Source organism: Trichomycterus rosablanca, chromosome 6, assembly GCF_030014385.1.
Source record: "Trichomycterus rosablanca isolate fTriRos1 chromosome 6, fTriRos1.hap1, whole genome shotgun sequence".
NCBI lineage: Eukaryota > Metazoa > Chordata > Actinopteri > Siluriformes > Trichomycteridae > Trichomycterus > Trichomycterus rosablanca.
The window spans coordinates 13855739-13876736 of record NC_085993.1 but is presented as its reverse complement, the minus strand read 5'-3'; the positions used below and the strand labels follow the sequence as shown (position 1 = coordinate 13876736).

The following is a 20998-nucleotide window of genomic DNA, read 5'->3' as shown; positions in this document are numbered from 1 at the left end:
AGTGCTGAATTTCAAATGACAAACTTATAAGCATAAAACTGTTTTGTAGATGCTTCATGGATTGGGTTTCCATGGTCCACCTGGTCCATCAAAATCACATGAACAATGCAATAGCAAGCACTGGTTGTAGTAGTATGAACTGCTTTGTAACTCTGAAGCATTAAAAACAAGTTCAATGATGAAACATGTTTTTGAAAGTCTAACCGATACCTTTGGGCAGATACTAGGATGACATTGGAAAGAGGTTTTAACCAAGGCCCCAATATGAGGTTCAAAAGAGAGGGCCAAGTCAAAAAGTACTCCCAGGTTGCAAACCACTGGAGATGATTTAACAGGCACACCATCAAAGTTAAGAGTAAATTCTGAGAGATTTGATATTGTCAACTTCAGGCCAATAAGCAAAACTTCAGTATTCTTCTTGTTGAGTTTAAGAAAATTAGCATGCATCCAGTTTTTAAGATCAGAGATGCATGAATTTAGGGCAGAGGGAGGCAGAGTAGAGGCAGTTTTAGTGCTCACATAGATCTGTGTGTAGATCAGCATAACAATTGAAATTAACAATGGACCATGGCTGCAAATTTTCTGACCAAGTGGTAACATGTAGATGATAAATAGAAGGGGACCTAGGATGGAGCCCTGGGGAACTCTTTGGGTAACAACACAAGAGGAAGACTTGTGCTTCCCTAAAGCGACAAAGTGAATTCTATTGGTGAGGTATAGAATAAATAGTGCACCTGAGTCAGAAGCAAGTAGGTCATTTAAGACCCACAAAAGGGCTGTCTCAGTGTTGTGCATCAGGCGGAACTCAGACTGAAAAGGTTCAATTATGTGTTGGATGACAACCAGACTATTTTATAAATAATATTACAAATGCAAAGATTTAGGTCCAAAGGGACAAACTTTTTGCACTCTGTGTTAAAAATTATAATACTTGCAAGTTAATTGAAGGTGCATGGGTGTCACTGCAATAAGTTAAGCTAACCCACTCCTGCTGGGATCCAGGGTTTGAACTGCCAGCAATGCTATTTGCTGGTCAGGTGTCTACATCAGAGCTAAGGCCCCATGATGAATTGGCACCCAGTCCCGTCTGTGTTACTGCATTGTGCCAGTATGTACTGGCACAAAATACAAACCAAAAAACAAATAAATGCAGATGGTTTATATTATAGTAATAATAAACTCAGCAGGATGTTTTTATTTCAAACTCATTACTTTGAACACATGTCTTATACCTTTTTCAATCTAGCAACATGTAGACAAGGACTGTCAAATACAGTAGACTCTTGACTTACTAATTTAATTGGTTCCGAAGCGTTGTTCTTAAGTCAAAATGTTTGTTAGTTAAACCTATTTTTTCCATAAGAAATAATGTAAATATAATTAATTTGTGCCAGACCTCACAAACCCCCCCTTACATAACCTTTCTAATGTCTTAAATGATCTTTTTTTGTTATAAATACAAGTATATTTTCCCTTAAATCTTAAATTATAGAATAGACATTACTGTAATAAACAATAATAAACAACAATACACAGTAGTACTGTACATAAAACAACACACATCACATTTCAGTACAGTACGTGTGCTGTACTATACACCATAATAAATTTCCTTTTTTTTTGTTTTTTTTAATTTATCTACCAGAAACAACAATAACTCATACTTCTCTATTATTTCCTTCTTTATTTCAATAGTGTTGTATTTTGTAGGTGTAATTGTATGAAAGAATAACTTCCTTCTTCTCTCTCACTTACTGTCCCCTCTGTATATATATAGTGAGAGAGACGGTCGGAGTCAACTTGTTCGTGACGTCACGTGTTTCACGAATTTCGGTTCATAATCCGAAATTTGTTTGTACGTTAACTTGAAAAACATCGTTCGTAACCCAAAATTTTCGTATGGTAAACTGTTCGTAACTCAAGGGTCTACTGTACCTTAAAATCTTCTTGCCACATCTCATCCAGCAGTTAATGTGTTAATGGTTGTGCTTTGAACATATCTTTGCACAGAATCTCACACAGAAATTAAGTGTATGAAGGTAGTTTGGTGCTCACTGTGTGTAGATGGCTTCAGCTAACTGTATATAAATATAAAAGTACATAATTCAGCTTACTAAACTTATGTACTGTAGATTTACTTATCTCACATCCCAATGTGTGAGTGTAATGTAGCCTTAGTTTATTACTGCTTAACACACTAAACCTACATAAACACATTGCAGTGAATACAGACATCATATTTTAATATAGCCCAACTAATATGTACAGCAGCAGGAAAAAGCCCAGAAGAATTTCCTGTAGTCAAAAAGACACAATCTGGATGGACAGATGTGCCTGGGATCGTAGATGTTTGCACAGATATTTGCTGGCTAGCTTTGCCAGATTGTGGTATTTTAAAGACCCAGTAGTCCACGACTACTCAAGGGGTTTGGTGAATGCAGATAGTAAATACAGACATACATTTTTTTTCATTGATACATTTTCATTTGTTAGCAATATACTGTTCCTGTTCTTAATGCTGCAGACTAAAATGGATATAAAAATTTAAATTAGGATTTTTACATTGTTTTAGGTGCACAGGTGGTGCAGCAGTCTATAATGCTAGCCAACCAACAATGTTTCAGCCACAATAATTGCAAACAGATGTACTAAATAATAAATAAATAAACTTTGGAGCAACAGTTTAGGGATGGTCCTTTCCTGTTCCACAACATTAAGGTTGTGCACAAAGCAAGGTCTATAAAGAAAGGAATAAAAGCTTGGTTCGAAGAAACTCCAGTGGCCTGCTCAGAGCTCTGACCTCAGCCCCACTGAACAGCTTTGGAATGAACTGAAGGATCAATGAAGGCTTTCTTGACCAACAACTGTGCCCAGCCATACAAATGCTTGTTTGACTAAATGGGCCCAGATTCCCACAGATACACTTTAAAGTCTTTTAAAAGAGTGGCTGTGGTTATAGCTGAAACAATCACAGAGAGGTCACTTTATTTTAATATAATTTGTTTTTGAAATGAGATGTCTAGGCTCACATTTAGGTGTCCAAATACTTTTGGCCATATAGTGTATTATGTACATTTGTGTAGGATTTAAACAGTGAATTTTGTTTTGGCAACCCTAATATAGAAGACAAACTGTATTAGTGTACAAAATGTCAAAAATAATTGTAATTATATTCCTTAAATGATAAAAACTGCTCAAAGCTGTCACAGAAACTCACTTTTTGGAGATACAGTGGTACCTTGTAACTCGACGTCACCCCCCTAAACTCGAAAACTTCCTCAGGAAATGTGTACCTTTAAACTCGATGTTTTCCTTAAACTCGACATGTGTGTGACTGTGGCTTTGTTCAGCGCTTGGCTTAAGCAGTACGCTAAAACATCAAAGTATTAATATTGACAATTTACATCAAACAAACCAGCAGATTCTCACAATCACAGTTATGCTGTCCGTTTTACTTCAAATAAATGGGCATAAAAAAAAAGTTTAATATTTGATAATGCTTTGTTATCATTGCAAAATGAAAGTGCACAGTAAACAGCAGCATCGCGACCCAGATCAACCACACAGCAGCATAAAATCATAACCGCTGCTTACCTGAGCTTCTCCTGAGTACAAATCTATATCCGTGTGTTGTTCTATTAGGGATATAATCCACTTGTTTTTCTTCTTGGTGGCCATCTTGTATGTTTCCAAAATATTTCCTAAATACATAAATCCATATCCAACTGTGTTAGTCCACCTAACTAACGAAAACCGTCTTGGTCAGATCATCGTTTCTCTTGGCTTTCGCGGTAAAAAGCTGAAACTGGTCATTTGTTAACTTATACCTCTACAACCAATAAAGAGAGAGTTTTTAATTGCCAGCTTACCCAAATGACCAAACATTTAGCATATACTGTATTGCTTTGGATTAGAGGAACAACTAAAATTCCGCCCAAAAATTGAATTCAGAAGCTCTGATTGGTTTATACAACTGTTTTACAAGGCCTAAACCATGACTGAATTTCTGAAACAAATGCACTGATCCATGGAGTTGTTTACTCATGACACCATAATGAAATAGACTGAGCAAAACTAATGAAGCTTTACCATAGATAAGAGCACACTTTTTACTCCAACTTCATTGTTGGTAATGGAATATAATATTATAATATTGTTATCAATGCATTAGTTTCAAGATACCACTGTACTAGCTTTTGAAATTATTGAAAATATTTAGCTGATATATATATATATATATATATATATATATATATATATATATATATATATATACATATACAGTGTATCACAAAAGTGAGTACACCCCTCACATTTCTGCAAATATTTTATTATATCTTTTCATGGGACAACACTATAGAAATAAAACTTGGATATAACTTGGAGTAGTCAGTGTACAACTTGTATAGCAGTGTAGATTTACTGTCTTCTGAAAATAACTCAACACACAGCCATTAATGTCTAAATGGCTGGCAACATAAGTGAGTACACCCCACAGTGAACATGTCCAAATTGTGCCCAAAGTGTCAATATTTTGTGTGACCACCATTATTATCCAGCACTGCCTTAACCCTCCTGGGCATGGAATTCACCAGAGCTGCACAGGTTGCTACTGGAATCCTCTTCCACTCCTCCATGATGACATCACGGAGCTGGTGGATGTTAGACACCTTGAACTCCTCCACCTTCCACTTGAGGATGCGCCACAGGTGCTCAATTGGGTTTAGTCCATCACCTTTACCTTCAGCTTCCTCAGCAAGGCAGTTGTCATCTTGGAGGTTGTGTTTGGGGTCGTTATCCTGTTGGAAAACTGCCACGAGGCCCAGTTTTCGAAGGGAGGGGATCATGCTCTGTTTCAGAATGTCACAGTACATGTTGGAATTCATGTTTCCCTCAATGAACTGCAGCTCCCCAGTGCCAGCAACACTCATGCAGCCCAAGACCATGATGCTACCACCACCATGCTTGACTGTAGGCAAGATACAGTTGTCTTGGTACTTCTCACCAGGGCGCCGCCACACATGCTGGACACCATCTGAGCCAAACAAGTTTATCTTGGTCTCGTCAGACCACAGGGCATTCCAGTAATCCATGTTCTTGGACTGCTTGTCTTCAGCAAACTGTTTGCGGGCTTTCTTGTGCGTCAGCTTCCTTCTGGGATGACGACCATGCAGACCGAGTTGATGCAGTGTGCGGCGAATGGTCTGAGCACTGGCAGGCTGACCTCCCACGTCTTCAACCTCTGCAGCAATGCTGGCAGCACTCATGTGTCTATTTTTTAAAGCCAACCTCTGGATATGACGCCGAACACGTGGACTCAACTTCTTTGGTCGACCCTGGCGAAGCCTGTTCCGAGTGGAACCTGTCCTGGAAAACCGCTGTATGACCTTGGCCACCATGCTGTAGCTCAGTTTCAGGGTGTTAGCAATCTTCTTATAGCCCAGGCCATCTTTGTGGAGAGCAACAATTCTATTTCTCACATCCTCAGAGAGTTCTTTGTCATGAGGTGCCATGTTGAATATCCAGTGGCCAGTATGAGAGAATTGTACCCAAAACACCAAATTTAACAGCCCTGCTCCCCATTTACACCTGGGACCTTGACACATGACACCAGGGAGGGACAACGACACATTTGGGCACAATTTGGACATGTTCACTGTGGGGTGTACTCACTTACAGGGGTTGGACAAAATAACTGAAACACCTGTCATTTTAGTGTGGGAGGTTTCATGGCTAAATTGGACCAGTCTGGTGGCCAATCTTCATTAATTGCACATTGCACCAGTAAGAGCAGAGTGTGAAGGTTCAATTAGCAGGGTAAGAGCACAGTTTTGCTCAAAATATTGCAATGCACACAACATTATGGGTGACATACCAGAGTTCAAAAGAGGACAAATTGTTGGTGCACGTCTTGCTGGCGCATCTGTGACCAAGACAGCAAGTCTTTGTGATGTATCAAGAGCCACGGTATCCAGGGTAATGTCAGCATACCACCAAGAAGGACAAACCACATCCAACAGGATTAACTGTGGACGCAAGAGGAAGCTGTCTGAAAGGGATGTTCGGGTGCTAACCCGGATTGTATCCAAAAAACATAAAACCACGGCTGCCCAAATCACGACAGAATTAAATGTGCACCTCAACTCTCCTGTTTCCACCAGAACTGTCCGTCGGGAGCTCCACAGGGTCAATATACACGGCCGGGCTGCTATAGCCAAACCTTTGGTCACTCGTGCCAATGCCAAACGTCGGTTTCAATGGTGCAAGGAGCGCAAATCTTGGGCTGTGGACAATGTGAAACATGTATTGTTCTCTGATGAGTCCACCTTCACTGTTTTCCCCACATCCGGGAGAGTTACGGTGTGGAGAAGCCCCAAAGAAGCGTACCACCCAGACTGTTGCATGCCCAGAGTGAAGCATGGGGGTGGATCAGTGATGGTTTGGGCTGCCATATCATGGCATTCCCTTGGCCCAATACTTGTGCTAGATGGGCGCGTCACTGCCAAGGACTACCGAACCATTCTGGAGGACCATGTGCATCCAATGGCGGTGCCGTGTATCAGGATGACAATGCACCAATACACACAGCAAGACTGGTGAAAGATTGGTTTGATGAACATGAAAGTGAAGTTGAACATCTCCCATGGCCTGCACAGTCACCAGATCTAAATATTATTGAGCCACTTTGGGGTGTTTTGGAGAAGTGAGTCAGGAAACGTTTTCCTCCACCAGCATCACGTAGTGACCTGGCCACTATCCTGCAAGAAGAATGGCTTAAAATCCCTCTGACCACTGTGCAGGACTTGTATATGTCATTTCCAAGACGAATTTACGCTGTATTGGCCGCAAAAGGAGGCCCTACACCATACTAATAAATTATTGTGGTCTAAAACCAGGTGTTTCAGTTATTTTGTCCAACCCCTGTATGTTGCCAGCTATTTAGACATTAATGGCTGTGTGTTGAGTTATTTTCAGAAGACAAGTTATATCCAAGTTTCATGTCTATAGTGTTGTCCCATGAAAAGATATAATGAAATATTTGCAGAAATGTGAGGGGTGTACTCACTTTTGTGATACACTGTATATATGCAGCCAGATAGAAGCAGGTTTTAGTTTGTCCCTTTATTTTTGCAGTAATTTGTGACTTTGACTCCCTATTTTTCCTGAGACATTTAAAGATTTAATGTCATAATTGTGGTTTACTGTTTGCCAAACCCTTAGTTGTAAATGTATAACCTACACCTCTGCTGTACTTACACTACAGAAAACCCAAGCTGACAAAACAAGAACATGCTAAACTTCCTAGAGACAGTGACTGAAGCTGAAAATTTTACTCATGTCCTCAAGACCCCACTTTACAAATGGTTTCACCATGCCACCCCAGCTAATAGGTACGGAGTTTAAGGATCTGGATGTTCTCGTATCTACCCCCTCATCCCAGCCAATTAAATTTCATTGTCAAGAATCCTGTCATTTTTATATGCAAATTTTAGAATTTTTGAGAAAAGAATGAAACAGGTAAGAGAAAACGTCTCCGTTTCTGGTTTACTGGCCGGGTTTTCAAGAAAATTAGTAGAAATTTTAATCCTGCTTGTAAGCACATATTTCAACTTTCAACATAAAAAAACATTCTAAGCTGCATCTCCTGTTTACTTAGAGATCTTACAATAATCACCACCACCCCCCTTCACAGCACCCTAGCCCCCTCAAATCCCAATTTCTGTCTCTTTATGTTGGAAAGGACAAATTGAGGTGTTTGCTCTTACAGCAAGTTACCAGCATTAAAGTGTTTTGGATTGTCATTGTGAACCCATGTGTTTTTTTTTCTAACATGAATCAGACCTTCAGTCCACTAACTCTCAAGTCTGTCTTCTCAGTGTGTTTGACTAAGCGTGCATTGAATCAGAAAAGCAGACGGGAGGAAAGTGGGGCTCCATCAGGCGTAGATAGATGTGAGAAAATTGCGCTCATTTGTTCCATTGCTGCTTCATTTCTGCGAAAAAAAAGTTCCTTCTAAGAAAAAGAGAGATGGACAGAAAGAGAGAAAGCCAAACTTATATATACATATATACTAATGTCAATATTAGCAGAAATAAGTTTGTTTTATCTTTATTACCACCAATGTCATAGAACATTGTAAATTCTCATCTTTCAAAAAGAAATCATAAAGGAAAAACACTGGAATGGATAAACACCCGCACGCTCCCCACCAGCTACAAATTTCTTTATTAAACTAGAACTCAAGGAAAATGACTGAAACAAAAAATTTAATTTGAAACAACAATTAAATAAATAAAAACACATTTTTGTTGAATGATTGCATGGTTTAGTTGGCTCACATTAGTCATCATAATACAAAACATTTTGTTTTTAAAAGGACTTCTAATTTTAATTAGAAAATCACGACAACCCCAAAAAACTTCTAGTCTGATTATTTGCTAATTTTACCAACATAATATAATAGTTATTATGATAATTTAACATACTATAGTAAATATACACTGATCAGCCATAACATTAAAACCACCTCCTTGTTTCTACACTCACTGTCCATTTTATCAGCTCCACTTACCATATAGAAGCACTTTGTAGTTCTACAATTACTGACTGTAGTCCATCTGTTTCTCTACATACCTTTTTAGCCTGCTTTCACCCTGTTCTACGTACAATGGTCAGGACCACTACAGAGTAGGTATTATTTAGGTGGTGGATTATTCTCAGCACTGCAGTGACACTGACATGGTGGTGGTGTGTTAGTGTGTGTTGTGTTGGTATGAGTGGATAAGACACAGCAGCGCTGCTGGAGTTTTTAAATACCGTGTCCATTCACTGTCCACTCTATTAGACACTCCTACCTAGTTTGTCCACCTTGTAGATGTAAAATCAGAGACGGTCGCTCATCTATTGCTGCTGTTTGAGTTGGTCATCTTCTAGACCTTCATCAGTGATCACAGGACGCTGCCCATGGGGTGCTGTTGACAGGATATTTTTGGTTGGTGGACTATTCTCAGTCCAGCAGTGACAGTGAGGTGTTTAAAAACTCCATCAGCGCTGCTGTGTCTTATCCACTCAGTGTCACTGCAGTGCTGAGAATGACCCACCACCCAATAATACCTACTCTATGGTGGTCCTGTGGGGGTCCTGACCATTAAAGAACAGAATGAAAGCAGGCTAAAATAGTATGTAGAGAAACAGATGAACTACAGTCAGTAATTGTAGAACTACAAAGTGCTACTATATGGTAAGTGGAGCTGATAAAATGGACAGTGAGTGTAGAAACAAGGAGGTGGTCATAATGTTATGCCTAATCGGTGTATGTAAATAATGAAAAGAGCTTTAAATTAATTGTTCACTGCTGACACTTTTAAATCTACATTCTGAATGCTGAAGTGGTTTATGGTGTTTGTGTTCATTCTACTGTTCTATGTTATGGTCACCTTCATTGTTTTACACTGTATTTTATTAAATAAAGTGTAAAGTCTTGTTGACTTGTTAAGTGGGTAGCGCTTTCGCCTCACAGCAAGAAGGGCCTGGGTTCAATTCACCGGTTGGGCAGTCAAGATCATTTCTGTGTGGAGTTTGCATGTTCTCCCTGTGTCCGCTTGGGTTTTCCATGGGTTCTGTGGTTCCCTCCACAGGTCCAAAGACATGCAGTCAGGCCAAGTGGAGCTACTAAAATTGCCATAAGTGTGTGTGTGTGTGTGTGTGTGTGTGTGTGTGTGTGTGTGTGTGTGTGTGTGTGTGTGTGTGTGTGTGTGTGTGAGAGAGAGAGAGAGAGAGAGAAAGAGAGAGCGATAACAGTAACAATGCTTCACGATAGATTTGCACCCAGTCTGTTGGTGGGTAGGTGTTAGACCCACAAATAGTGAATTAGACAATTACTAAAAATAAAAAAAATATATATAAATAAATAACAATAATAATTAACTTATAAATAAGTGCTTTCAGTTTGTTGTATTTAAAGATTTTCTTAAAAAATATATATTCTTAATAGGGTGTTTCCACTGAGATGCACTCACACCTCCCTGTCAGTCTTCTTAGATAAAGCTCTGTGCCAGTACTCCGCTAGAGGGCGCTGAAGAGCTGCGTGTATTTGTGTGTGTGTGTGTGTGTGTGTGTGTGTGTGTGTGTGTGTGTGTGTGTGTGTGTGTGTGTGCGCGTGCGTGCGTGCGTGCGTGTGTTTGATAGAAATAATGAAAATAAAAAGGAAAGAGTTAGTGTCTGTTGGTACAGTGTAACTGTGCAGAGCATAACTGAGTTTTTACTGGTAAGAGCTCAAAACTCCCTGCACATCTGTGCTACTAATGACCTGCAGCGACCTTCGGGGGGGTGTGTGTGTGTGTGTGTGTGTGTGTGTGTGTGTGTGTGTGTGTGTGTGTGTGTGTGTGTGTGTGTGTGTGTGTGTGTGTGTGTGTGTGTGTGTGTGTGTGTGTGTGTGTGTGTGTGTGTGTGTGTGTGTGTGTGTGTGTGTGTGTGTGTGTGTGTGTGTGTGTGTGTGTGTGTGTGTGTGTGTGTGTGTGTGGCAGACTCAGGTACTCCAATAAACAATTCCAATTCCAGATTTCAATAAACAAAAAACTATATAACAACAACACTAATAATAATAATAATAATAATAAATCATAATAATAATTTTATTATTTTGGCTTCTCTCATATTTAGTGGGTGCCACTGCGAATCTGGTGTGGATACCAGACTCAAACAGTTTTATGCCAGATGCCCTTTTTGATGCAACCCTTCTATTTTTGCCTTGGAACTGGCATTGAGAGTGCACAAAAGGTGCACCTCCCAACGACTAGGCTGTTTTGGCCACACTTCTGTGATTCAAACTGTGGATCCCCAGGCAGCAGTGGGCTATTGTACTTAATAGTTCCTGCCCAATAATAATAATAATAATAATAATAATATTGTTTGTTTGTTTATTAGGATTTTAACGTCATGTTTTACACTTTGGTTACATTCATGACAGAAACGGTAGTTACTCATAACACAAGATTCATCAGTTCTCACAAGGTTATATCGAACACAGTCATGGTCAATTTAGTGTCTCCAATTCATCTCACTTGCATGTCTTTGGACTGTGGGAGGAAACCAGAGCACCTGGAGGAAACCCACGCAGACACGTGGAGAACATGCAAACTCCACACAGAAAGGACCCAGACTGCCCCACCTGGGAATCAAACTCAGGACCTTCTTGCTGTGAGGCGACAGTGCTACCCACTTAGCCACCGTGCCACCCAATAAAAATAATAAAAGCAATAATAGTAATAATTGTTATTTATTTACTTCATTAACTAAACATTTATTTTGTGATTTCTGTGAGTAGACAACAGAAAATTCCAAACCTGAGTTGAGCACAAATCATTTATGTACACGCATAAATTAATTTTTGGGGGTCTTTTTCAGTTGGGTTTAAATGTACAGTTTTTTCCCTTAATAGTTATATACCTAATACCTAAGCATATGTGTCTTTTACAGAAGTATGCTACACAATAAAGACCCATTTTACACAATATAAAAGAACAAAATATAACAGTACAATCTCACACACAGATTTGGTTTTATGTACAACACTTTGTTTGGTAGTACTTATTACTGGGCCACTCTTAGCTTTTATTTCACATATTTTATGTATATCCTGTGCATTTTTCTCTTTATAAAATAATCCAAGGTAATACATATAAAATTATAAAATGGCATGTTTGTCCTTTAAAAAAAACAAAAAACGAATTTTCTCTACTTTTTAATAACAGAACCGAGATCAAAGGTGTGTTCAGTTGATTTAAATGGTCCTGTATATTTTCAGTGCTTCTCAGTGCTTCTCTATAACAACAAGATTTTCATTTTTGTTTTGGCATAGTTTTTTTATGGTAAGGTTCTCAATGGGTCCAGTCCCCCCTCCCTGAAATAACTGTGCGGAATGCTGTAACACCCCGGACAGGACTCCAAAGCATTAAGGGGCCTTGCACCCCCACTTGCACCCCCCCCCGGGGGCATTTAACTCTGGATCCCGGTGATAATGGGCTAATGTAATTTACCACTGCATCACCTGTGCACCTATTTTTAAGATTTTTAGTATTTTATGTTAAGATATTTATCTGTGCTTAAAAATGAACACTTATAATAACTTGTACATTATCCAGGTAAACATGCCACCAAAGTATTCTTTTTTAACTGTTTTGCATACATAACCAGAGATTTTTAACCACTGCAAAAATAAAGATGCTGACGGCTTACATTAGTGTGTGTAAAAAAATAAACTTTAGGACTAACTGAGGATTAACTGAGGATTTACATTTATCACAATATTAACATTGTATGAATGAACCTTATGAAATAATGAGACTTTATAATGCTTACCTTTATATAATGGTGAGGACAAAATCCTTCCTTACATGTGTAGGTATTATCTCAAGAAGGATTATCCCATCTATTTAGTTATTTAACAACTTGTTATTTAGCATGTACTTCAATAATGGCTATTCCAATAATCATAATAATATGCTATACAATTAATGGTAGATCAAGGCAGGATAAACATGACACTTACCAGTTATACTATTTTACTTGGCTTTAGAAGGCTTAAGTTGTCTATTTAATTATATTCTTTGATTGCCTATCAAGTTTTTTTAGAATAGCTGTGCAAAAGAAAGAAACCTAAATGCTTCATGCCAGGATTCATGTTAGTAATCTCTGTTACTTTAGGCATTAACAGATGGGCTGGGACATATGCTAGCAAACAGACTAGTTGGTTATGCTAGCACTGAGCATCCTGGAAGAAAAAAGGTGGAGTGATCCTGAAACAGATATCATTATGTCATCAGCTCTGGTTTTCAGCTTTTTCTTCTGAGAGATTGCTTTGTTGTAAGCTTGAAATTGTACAGCATTATCCACTTTTAAAAACATGTGGGATCCTATTGAAGCAAACATCTGCCGTGTAGACTATCAGTATTAGTGTCAGAAAGCAAACATGTCTTTATAAAGACCAGTATAAGTCAGACAAGGTTTTTTTAGGCAAATTTGAGATCAGGGTGCATGTGAGATCATTTAACCTGTTGGTATTCAAATCAATATGCACTTGTGAAAAGCAGAATGAGGAGATAGATAGAGAGGCATATATACAGGAGTAATTGAGAAGAGAGAAAAATAAATAAGACTACTAGGGGAGAGAGGTAAATAGATTAAAGTATTAGAATAGATAATTAGCATTAGAATAATAAGAGTACTTAAAAAGAGTAAGGTTTATAGATAAGTGTACTTCAGCTGAGAGAATGAGGGGGTATATAGAGAAGTGTTCATAAATAATAATACTTACAAAGAGAATGAGGTAAATAAATACGAGGACTTGAGGAGGGAATGAAGTTGACAGATTATAGTACTAAGAGAGAGAGAGAGAGTACAGGTAGATTTATGAGTGCTTGAAGAAAATTAGAGGTGAAGAGGGGAAATTAGATGAGTGTTTACATCAGAGAGTGAGGTAGATAAAACTAAAGAAGAGAGAGGATGAGGTAGAGTTCTTGAGTAGAAAAAATTGTAGATAGATGAGTACTTAAAAAAGTAAGATGAATAAAAGTATTTAGAAAAGAGAGAGTAACATGGGGAGAGAGAGGTAGATAGAAATAGTTTTTGAGATAAATTGTGAGGCAGTAACAGTTATACTGCCTCACACTATAAGTTCTTAAGGAAGAGAGTGAAAAATAAGAATTACGAAGGAATGACAGAGTAAGGTAGGTAAGAATTATAAGGGAAGTGTGAGGTAGATAGATACAAGTTGTTAAGGAGGGAGGCAAAGTGAATAAATTTGAGCATTTGAGGGAGAGACAGTGAGGTTGATAGAAATAGTTCTTTAGAGGAGTAAGGTAGACAGGAGTTCTGAGTAAGTAAGATAAATAGAGAGATAGAGTAAGGTGGATATATAAGAGTTCTTAAGGAAGAATGAGGTCGATAAATAAGAGTTCTGAAAGAGATACAGTGAGGTAGATGGACAATAGTTATCGAGTAAGAGTGAGGTAGATAAATAAGAGTTCTAAAAGAGATACAGTGAGGTAGATGGACAATAGTTATGGAGTAAGAGTGAGGTAGATAAATAAGAGTTCTAAAAGAGAGATGGAGTGAGGTAGATGGACAATAGTTATGGAGTAAGAGTGAGGTAGATAAATAAGAGTTCTAAAAGAGAGATGGAGTGAGGTAGATGGACAATAGTTATGGAGTAAGAGTGAGGTAGATAAATAAGAGTTCTAAAAGAGAGATACAGTGAGGTAGATGGACAATAGTTATCGAGTAAGAGTGAGGTAGATAAATAAGAGTTCTAAAAGAGAGATGGAGTGAGGTAGATGGACAATAGTTATCGAGTAAGAGTGAGGTAGATAAATAAGAGTTCTAAAAGAGAGATGGAGTGAGGTAGATGGACAATAGTTATCGAGTAAGAGTGAGGTAGATAAATAAGAGTTCTAAAAGAGATACAGTGAGGTAGATGGACAATAGTTATGGAGTAAGAGTGAGGCAGATAAATAAGAGTTCTAAAAGAGAGATGGAGTGAGGTAGATGGACAATAGTTATCGAGTAAGAGTGAGGTAGATAAATAAGAGTTCTAAAAGAGATACAGTGAGGTAGATGGACAATAGTTATGGAGTAAGAGTGAGGCAGATAAATAAGAGTTCTAAAAGAGAGATGGAGTGAGGTAGATGGACAATAGTTATGGAGTAAGAGTGAGGTAGATAAATAAGAGTTCTAAAAGAGAGATGGAGTGAGGTAGATGGACAATAGTTATGGAGTAAGAGTGAGGTAGATAAATAAGAGTTCTAAAAGAGAGATGGAGTGAGGTAGATGGACAATAGTGATGGAGTAAGAGTGAGGTAGATAAATAAGAGTTCTAAAAGAGATACAGTGAGGTAGATGGACAATAGTTATGGAGTAAGAGTGAGGTAGATAAATAAGAGTTCTAAAAGAGATACAGTGAGGTAGATGGACAATAGTTATGGAGTAAGAGTGAGGTAGATAAATAAGAGTTCTAAAAGAGATACAGTGAGGTAGATGGACAATAGTTATGGAGTAAGAGTGAGGTAGATAAATAAGAGTTCTAAAAGAGAGATGGAGTGAGGTAGATGGACAATAGTTATGGAGTAAGAGTGAGGTAGATAAATAAGAGTTCTAAAAGAGAGATGGAGTGAGGTAGATGGACAATAGTTATCGAGTAAGAGTGAGGTAGATAAATAAGAGTTCTAAAAGAGAGATGGAGTGAGGTAGATGGACAATAGTTATGGAGTAAGAGTGAGGTAGATAAATAAGAGTTCTAAAAGAGATACAGTGAGGTAGATGGACAATAGTTATGGAGTAAGAGTGAGGCAGATAAATAAGAGTTCTAAAAGAGAGATGGAGTGAGGTAGATGGACAATAGTTATGGAGTAAGAGTGAGGTAGATAAATAAGAGTTCTAAAAGAGAGATGGAGTGAGGTAGATGGACAATAGTTATGGAGTAAGAGTGAGGTAGATAAATAAGAGTTCTAAAAGAGAGATGGAGTGAGGTAGATGGACAATAGTTATGGAGTAAGAGTGAGGTAGATAAATAAGAGTTCTAAAAGAGAGATGGAGTGAGGTAGATGGACAATAGTTATGGAGTAAGAGTGAGGTAGATAAATAAGAGTTCTAAAAGAGAGATGGAGTGAGGTAGATGGACAATAGTTATCGAGTAAGAGTGAGGTAGATAAATAAGAGTCCTGAAGGAGAGATAGAGAAAGGTAGATATATAAGAGTTCTTGAGGGAGAGAATGAGGTAGATAGATATGTGCTGTTGAGGAGAGAGTGAGGTAGATAAGAGTTCTTGAGGGGGAGAGAGTGAAGTAAATACGAGTACTTTAGAGAGAGAGAGAGAGAGAGAGAGCAGTTTCTTTTTAAACACTAACACTGTTTGGAGCGCTTGAACGCGAACCGATAGCGGCATTTTCTTCTCCTCAGGCAGGCGCACGCAAAGTTTTCCCCTCACCAAGTATGGATGTGTTACATTCATGTTCTCAGGAGCTCACGCGCTGAATCGCTGCTTCACTTCACTACTTTAACTTCAGTCAGGCTTGTTGTTTGCGGGCAGCGTCTCTGTGTGCGCGTGTTGAGACAGTGTTTAGGTGCTCGGTGTGTGTTTTTTCGCTCGGTGCGGGTGTGTTCGGTGCTCAGGGGGTCCGGTGAATTTCCGGTGTATGTTCTCTCTACGGGACTAGGCGCTGCGCTGCGGAAGGTGCGATGAGGCTGCTCGCTTGGAGCTTGCTAATCTTCAACCAGTGGATTCTACGAAAGGTACGGAGCATGCACGCGCTTCCACAGGCTTTTACTTTCTATTAAGTCGTAGTAAAATGTACCGTCACAAATAAAACAATTCATTTAAAGTTAAAGTTACCTCAGGTTTATAGTGAACACATATTCAACTTTTCACTCGTGGTATAAAGTGGTCGTTTACTCCTAACCTACCTCGTTTTATTTAGTTTCAGGCTGAGTTTAACACCTACAGCAGGATGTATGTCAACACTTAGCTTTAATTGCTATAGCATATGTGCTAATTATAACACAGATTTTCCCCTGTGCAGTTTATTTATTTATTTATTAGGAATTTAAAATCATGTTTTACACACTTTGGTCACATTCATGACAAAAAACGGTGGTTATTCGTTAAACAAGATTCATCAGTTCACAAGTTTAACGTCAAACACAGACATGGACAATTTAGTATCTCCAATTCACCTCACTTGCATGTCTTTGGACTGTGGGAGGAAACCGGAGCTCCTGGAGGAAACCCACACAGACACGGGGAGAACATGCAAACTCCACACAGAAAGGACTTTCTTGCTGTAAGGTGCTACCCACTGAGCCACCGTGCTGCCCCCAACACTTAGATTTAATTGCTGTAGTGTATGTGCTAATTTCAGCACAGATTTCCCCCCAGTGTAGCATTACTTAATAATTAATGTAATTTTATCTAAGGACGTCTCTGAGGTAAGAGGTGTAATTCACAAAATGCAATATGTACGTATGCAGTATGTACATCTTTCTTCTTGTGATATGGTGTAAATATATCCTACACAGAAACGCTCGGACCAACCCTGTGATTCTGCATGCAATTCCACTTCTGTCTAACTCCTACTAACACTTTTCATTATCATCTTATCAATCAGACCCCTCAGCGACTCATTTCAATTTCCCTGTGAAGTTGAGCATGTACTCACCCCACGCTTGAACTATCTTCCTGAGCTCACTAATTAAAGTATTCGTGTATGTAGTGTGTTTTTACAGATTATAATCCAGATGAAATCATCAGTTTTGTGATTCCATTTATTCGCAGTCTCATTCTGATATTACAGCTCTTAGCTGATTACATACCAGTCTAATACAGACGTAATCGTAGCAGCCGAGTTGACAGATAGGGTCAAAGGTGTGGTGGTGTCATATTTGAAGACAATTTAGAATTTAGGTCCTTTACAAAATGCTAGTTGACCAGCGATACATATATTTGAATAGAATCTGGACATCATTAAATGATATTTATTTGGTTTAATTTTTAATTCACATCACGATTCATTTCCTTCACTTTATGTAGAGATGGTTTTAAATGGTTTGTTTTATGGTGGATTTGACGAGGAGACTCTGGGGGAAAAATAGGAATGCCAAGCTTTTGCAGGGCACCACATACACCCACATCAGATTAGCCATTCCATGTTCTCCATTTTTTTGAATATTGGTGGAAACCAGAATACCTAGAAAATACTCATTCAGACAGCGAAAATGCATAACAGTGACCAGAGGCAAGAATCAAACCCATGTTGCTTAGGTCAGTGCTGTGCCACCATTCCGCCCTATACAATTCCCAAACAAAGATATTAATATAGGTTCACATGGATGAGCTATTTTACAGATGCATGTAAGATTTATGTACAATCTTAATTTTCAGTCACATAATTTTGCACTTATACTTTCTAGCTGTTATGTGTGCAGCTGTGTGTGACATGAGTGGAAATATAACACCTTATATTTTCACAAAAATACTGTGGTAAATCAGATTAAGACTTCGGTCTTCGCTCAGCACAAGTGTACTACACACTTGATTCTAATGATTAATTTACAATTTATTATTTATTTGTTATTTGGGATATTAATTTTATTATTTCTAGCAGAAATTAAATGATATATGTGCAATGACAAAGTTTAGGTAAGTCACATACATTCTAGAATTGCCTATGGTTAAATATTTTAGGTTGAGCCACCAAGGGGTCAAGTTCATAATTAACTTTGGGTATTAAAATAAGGAATTTTCAGAACATATAAGACAGACATGGCATCTGTACTGGTGTATAATTGTTTATTAATAGCACTAACATTTTAATAAACTGATGTATTATGTATTGTTATGTATTATGTATTATTATAGAATGATCCTATTTTTTAAGAACCCAGAATGATGATGGTGGATAATTGTTCAGTTAAAACGACTGTTATTATAATATATAATATTAGAAATGTTCTTTTTTTTTTTTATAATCAACCAATTAGGATGTTCAAGCATGCAAATAAAAAGAGAGAGGCACTTAAAGGGCCAGACCATTTTTAGATGCTATTGCCTCTTTGCCTCTCTCATGGCTATGGCCTTGTTTTTAAATTAGTTCGTTCATATACATTACAAGTTTTATTAAAACTAAAAACAAGATCTGCAATCTTAAGATGTTTTAAAGATTTATGTAGACTTTCAACTTTTGGTTCCTTTTTACTTTAGAATCCATTACAACTCCAGTTCAGATTATTCATGGGAATATAGGGTCTCACAAAGGTATTTTGGGGATGGGGTTAAATCCCCCATCATACAGATAATACAGATAATTTGTGAGAATATAGGGTTTCACTAAGGTATTTCTGTGTATGAGGTTAAATCCCACATACTAACACAAATACAGAAGACAGAACATGTTGAAGTGACTATGATTTATAGTGTATTTTTAATTGGTTCATTTATTCAGTTTTAATCAAGCATTTCTTTTTTTTATTCTTTCCCTTTATTCCCTTAAATTTCTGTTTTGTAAAGCACTTTTAACTACTGTTTTAACTACTGTTGTACTGACATCTCATCATTATTATTATTATTATTATTATTATTATCATTATGTATTTAAGGTGTCCCAATACTAAGAATTTGCTGTGTTCATTAGTAATTGAAATTTTCGATTTAGCTCACTGACTCATTTAATGCTGTAAATGTGTGTGATTTTAACATAATGAAGATACAATACAATCACAGGACTCAGAAGTGTAAAAGCATGTAAGTGTCACTATTCTGTTTTGCATAAATTACAGGTAGTTAGCTCGGTACCTGTGAGAATATCAGTATCTCGGCTGATACTCAAAGCTGTGATATCACTATACTTAAAAGTGGAAGTCATTTTTGTTAAACATCTAAATTTCCTCTCCTTCATTATCTGGTTATACAATATAAATAATCATAAAACATGACTTCTGTCAGAGTAACCCTAACGAATGTAGTAACCCTGTCCGAAAGGTAATTCATTTTTCCTCTCCATGCACATTGACCTGCTGCTTGTAGGAACGGTCCTTTCTATCGTGCAGATTGACCTGTTGCTTGTAAATTCATAGAAAAAAAATTGATTTCCTAAAAGATTTTATGAAGGGAACTTTTTAAAATTACACATTTTATTGGTGCTATTTTTATACTTCATGCAGCATCTTATTGATGATCCTATTACCTTCCAGTGCACGTGTGATCATTTCATCATGACCTGCCTGTAAATCTGCAGCCTTGTGTCGCAACCTTGTACTGCCATCCAACAGAACTCAGAATTATGAATCCTATCATAGAGCTTTAACATGTTTTTTTCTTTATTCTGGCTTTATTATTTTACTCCGCATGTAGTTGTTCTGTTGAAATTTAGCCCTTATCTTAATACTTTGTCATTTGTTTATATAAATTGTTCTGCTGTTTTATTAAGGTCGAGGGTGGGAGGGGAGGTATGAGACAGAAAGAGCAATCTATTTGGCATTACCCACTGGGCAGTCTGTAGTTTTGAATTTTTATTTCATTTTATTGTTGGAGGTTCATCGTTTAAAGATACAGTGTTAAAGAATTATAGAGAAGTCACTAAGATTTGCGTCTGACACTAACAAATGGTTCTAATTTGAAGGTTTTATTATGTACCTTTGGTGAGAGCTGGAGTTCCTCTCTCACCTCCACAACCAAATGTAATAATTGATCACATTAGTTAAGGTGTCAAATCATATTAAACTTTATCTATAATTATACAGACCTAAGAAAAATGTTGGGAAATTCATATTGGCACCCACAAATAGAACCTACATTTTAGGAAGTCTGTAATTATTTTTTTCTTTTATTTTATTAATCACTTTATCCTGGTCTGGATTGCAGTGGGAACCACTAGGAACCACAGAGCTCAAGGCAGGAATACCCTGGTCAGTGCTTTGGCCACTGCACCGCCCGCCCCATTATCACCTGACATAGTCAGTCAGGTCTGTTAAGACACCTGGCTGGCTGACAGCACCGCTGAGATTTAAAACCCGGATCTCACCGGTACTGGGCTAGCATAATAGACCAGTGTCAACTGAGTGAAGCTATACTTATACAATTATCACATTATGACTGAGAATGTGTAAATATTCGTACTCTATCATGATTTACTATAACATTGCAGTATTTATTTATTTCTATTTTTTTATGCATTTTCTCCCCAATTTAGCATATAGTCAATTTGTCTTCCGCTCCTGGGGGATCCCTGATTGCAGTCGAGGTGGGTATATTGCTGCTCACGCCTCCTCCCACCCGCGCGCAGCCCTTAGCGGAACCCTTTTTTACCTATGCACTCTGCAAAGGTGCCTCACTATCTGCCAATCAGGGTCCTTACACAGCGTTTGAAGACCCCACCCACATAGTCCGGACATCCCGCCCTATCAGAGACGTGTCTGCTGCAGGCACTGCCAATTATGCCTGCTAGATGGC

At 38.0% G+C, this 20998-nt stretch overlaps 1 protein-coding gene across 1 annotated transcript in view; it reads left to right on the top strand.

Annotated features, from left to right (window-relative positions):
- The first annotated feature begins 16114 nt into the window (after positions 1-16114).
- The window catches only part of LOC134316293 (neurexophilin-4), a 104360-nt gene continuing 99476 nt past the window's right edge, over positions 16115-20998 (top strand). The window contains exon 1 of the mRNA XM_062996628.1: positions 16115-16287. Coding sequence (XP_062852698.1) covers positions 16234-16287 — 54 coding nt within the window. The 5' untranslated portion in view covers positions 16115-16233. The remainder of the gene's footprint in view (positions 16288-20998) is intronic.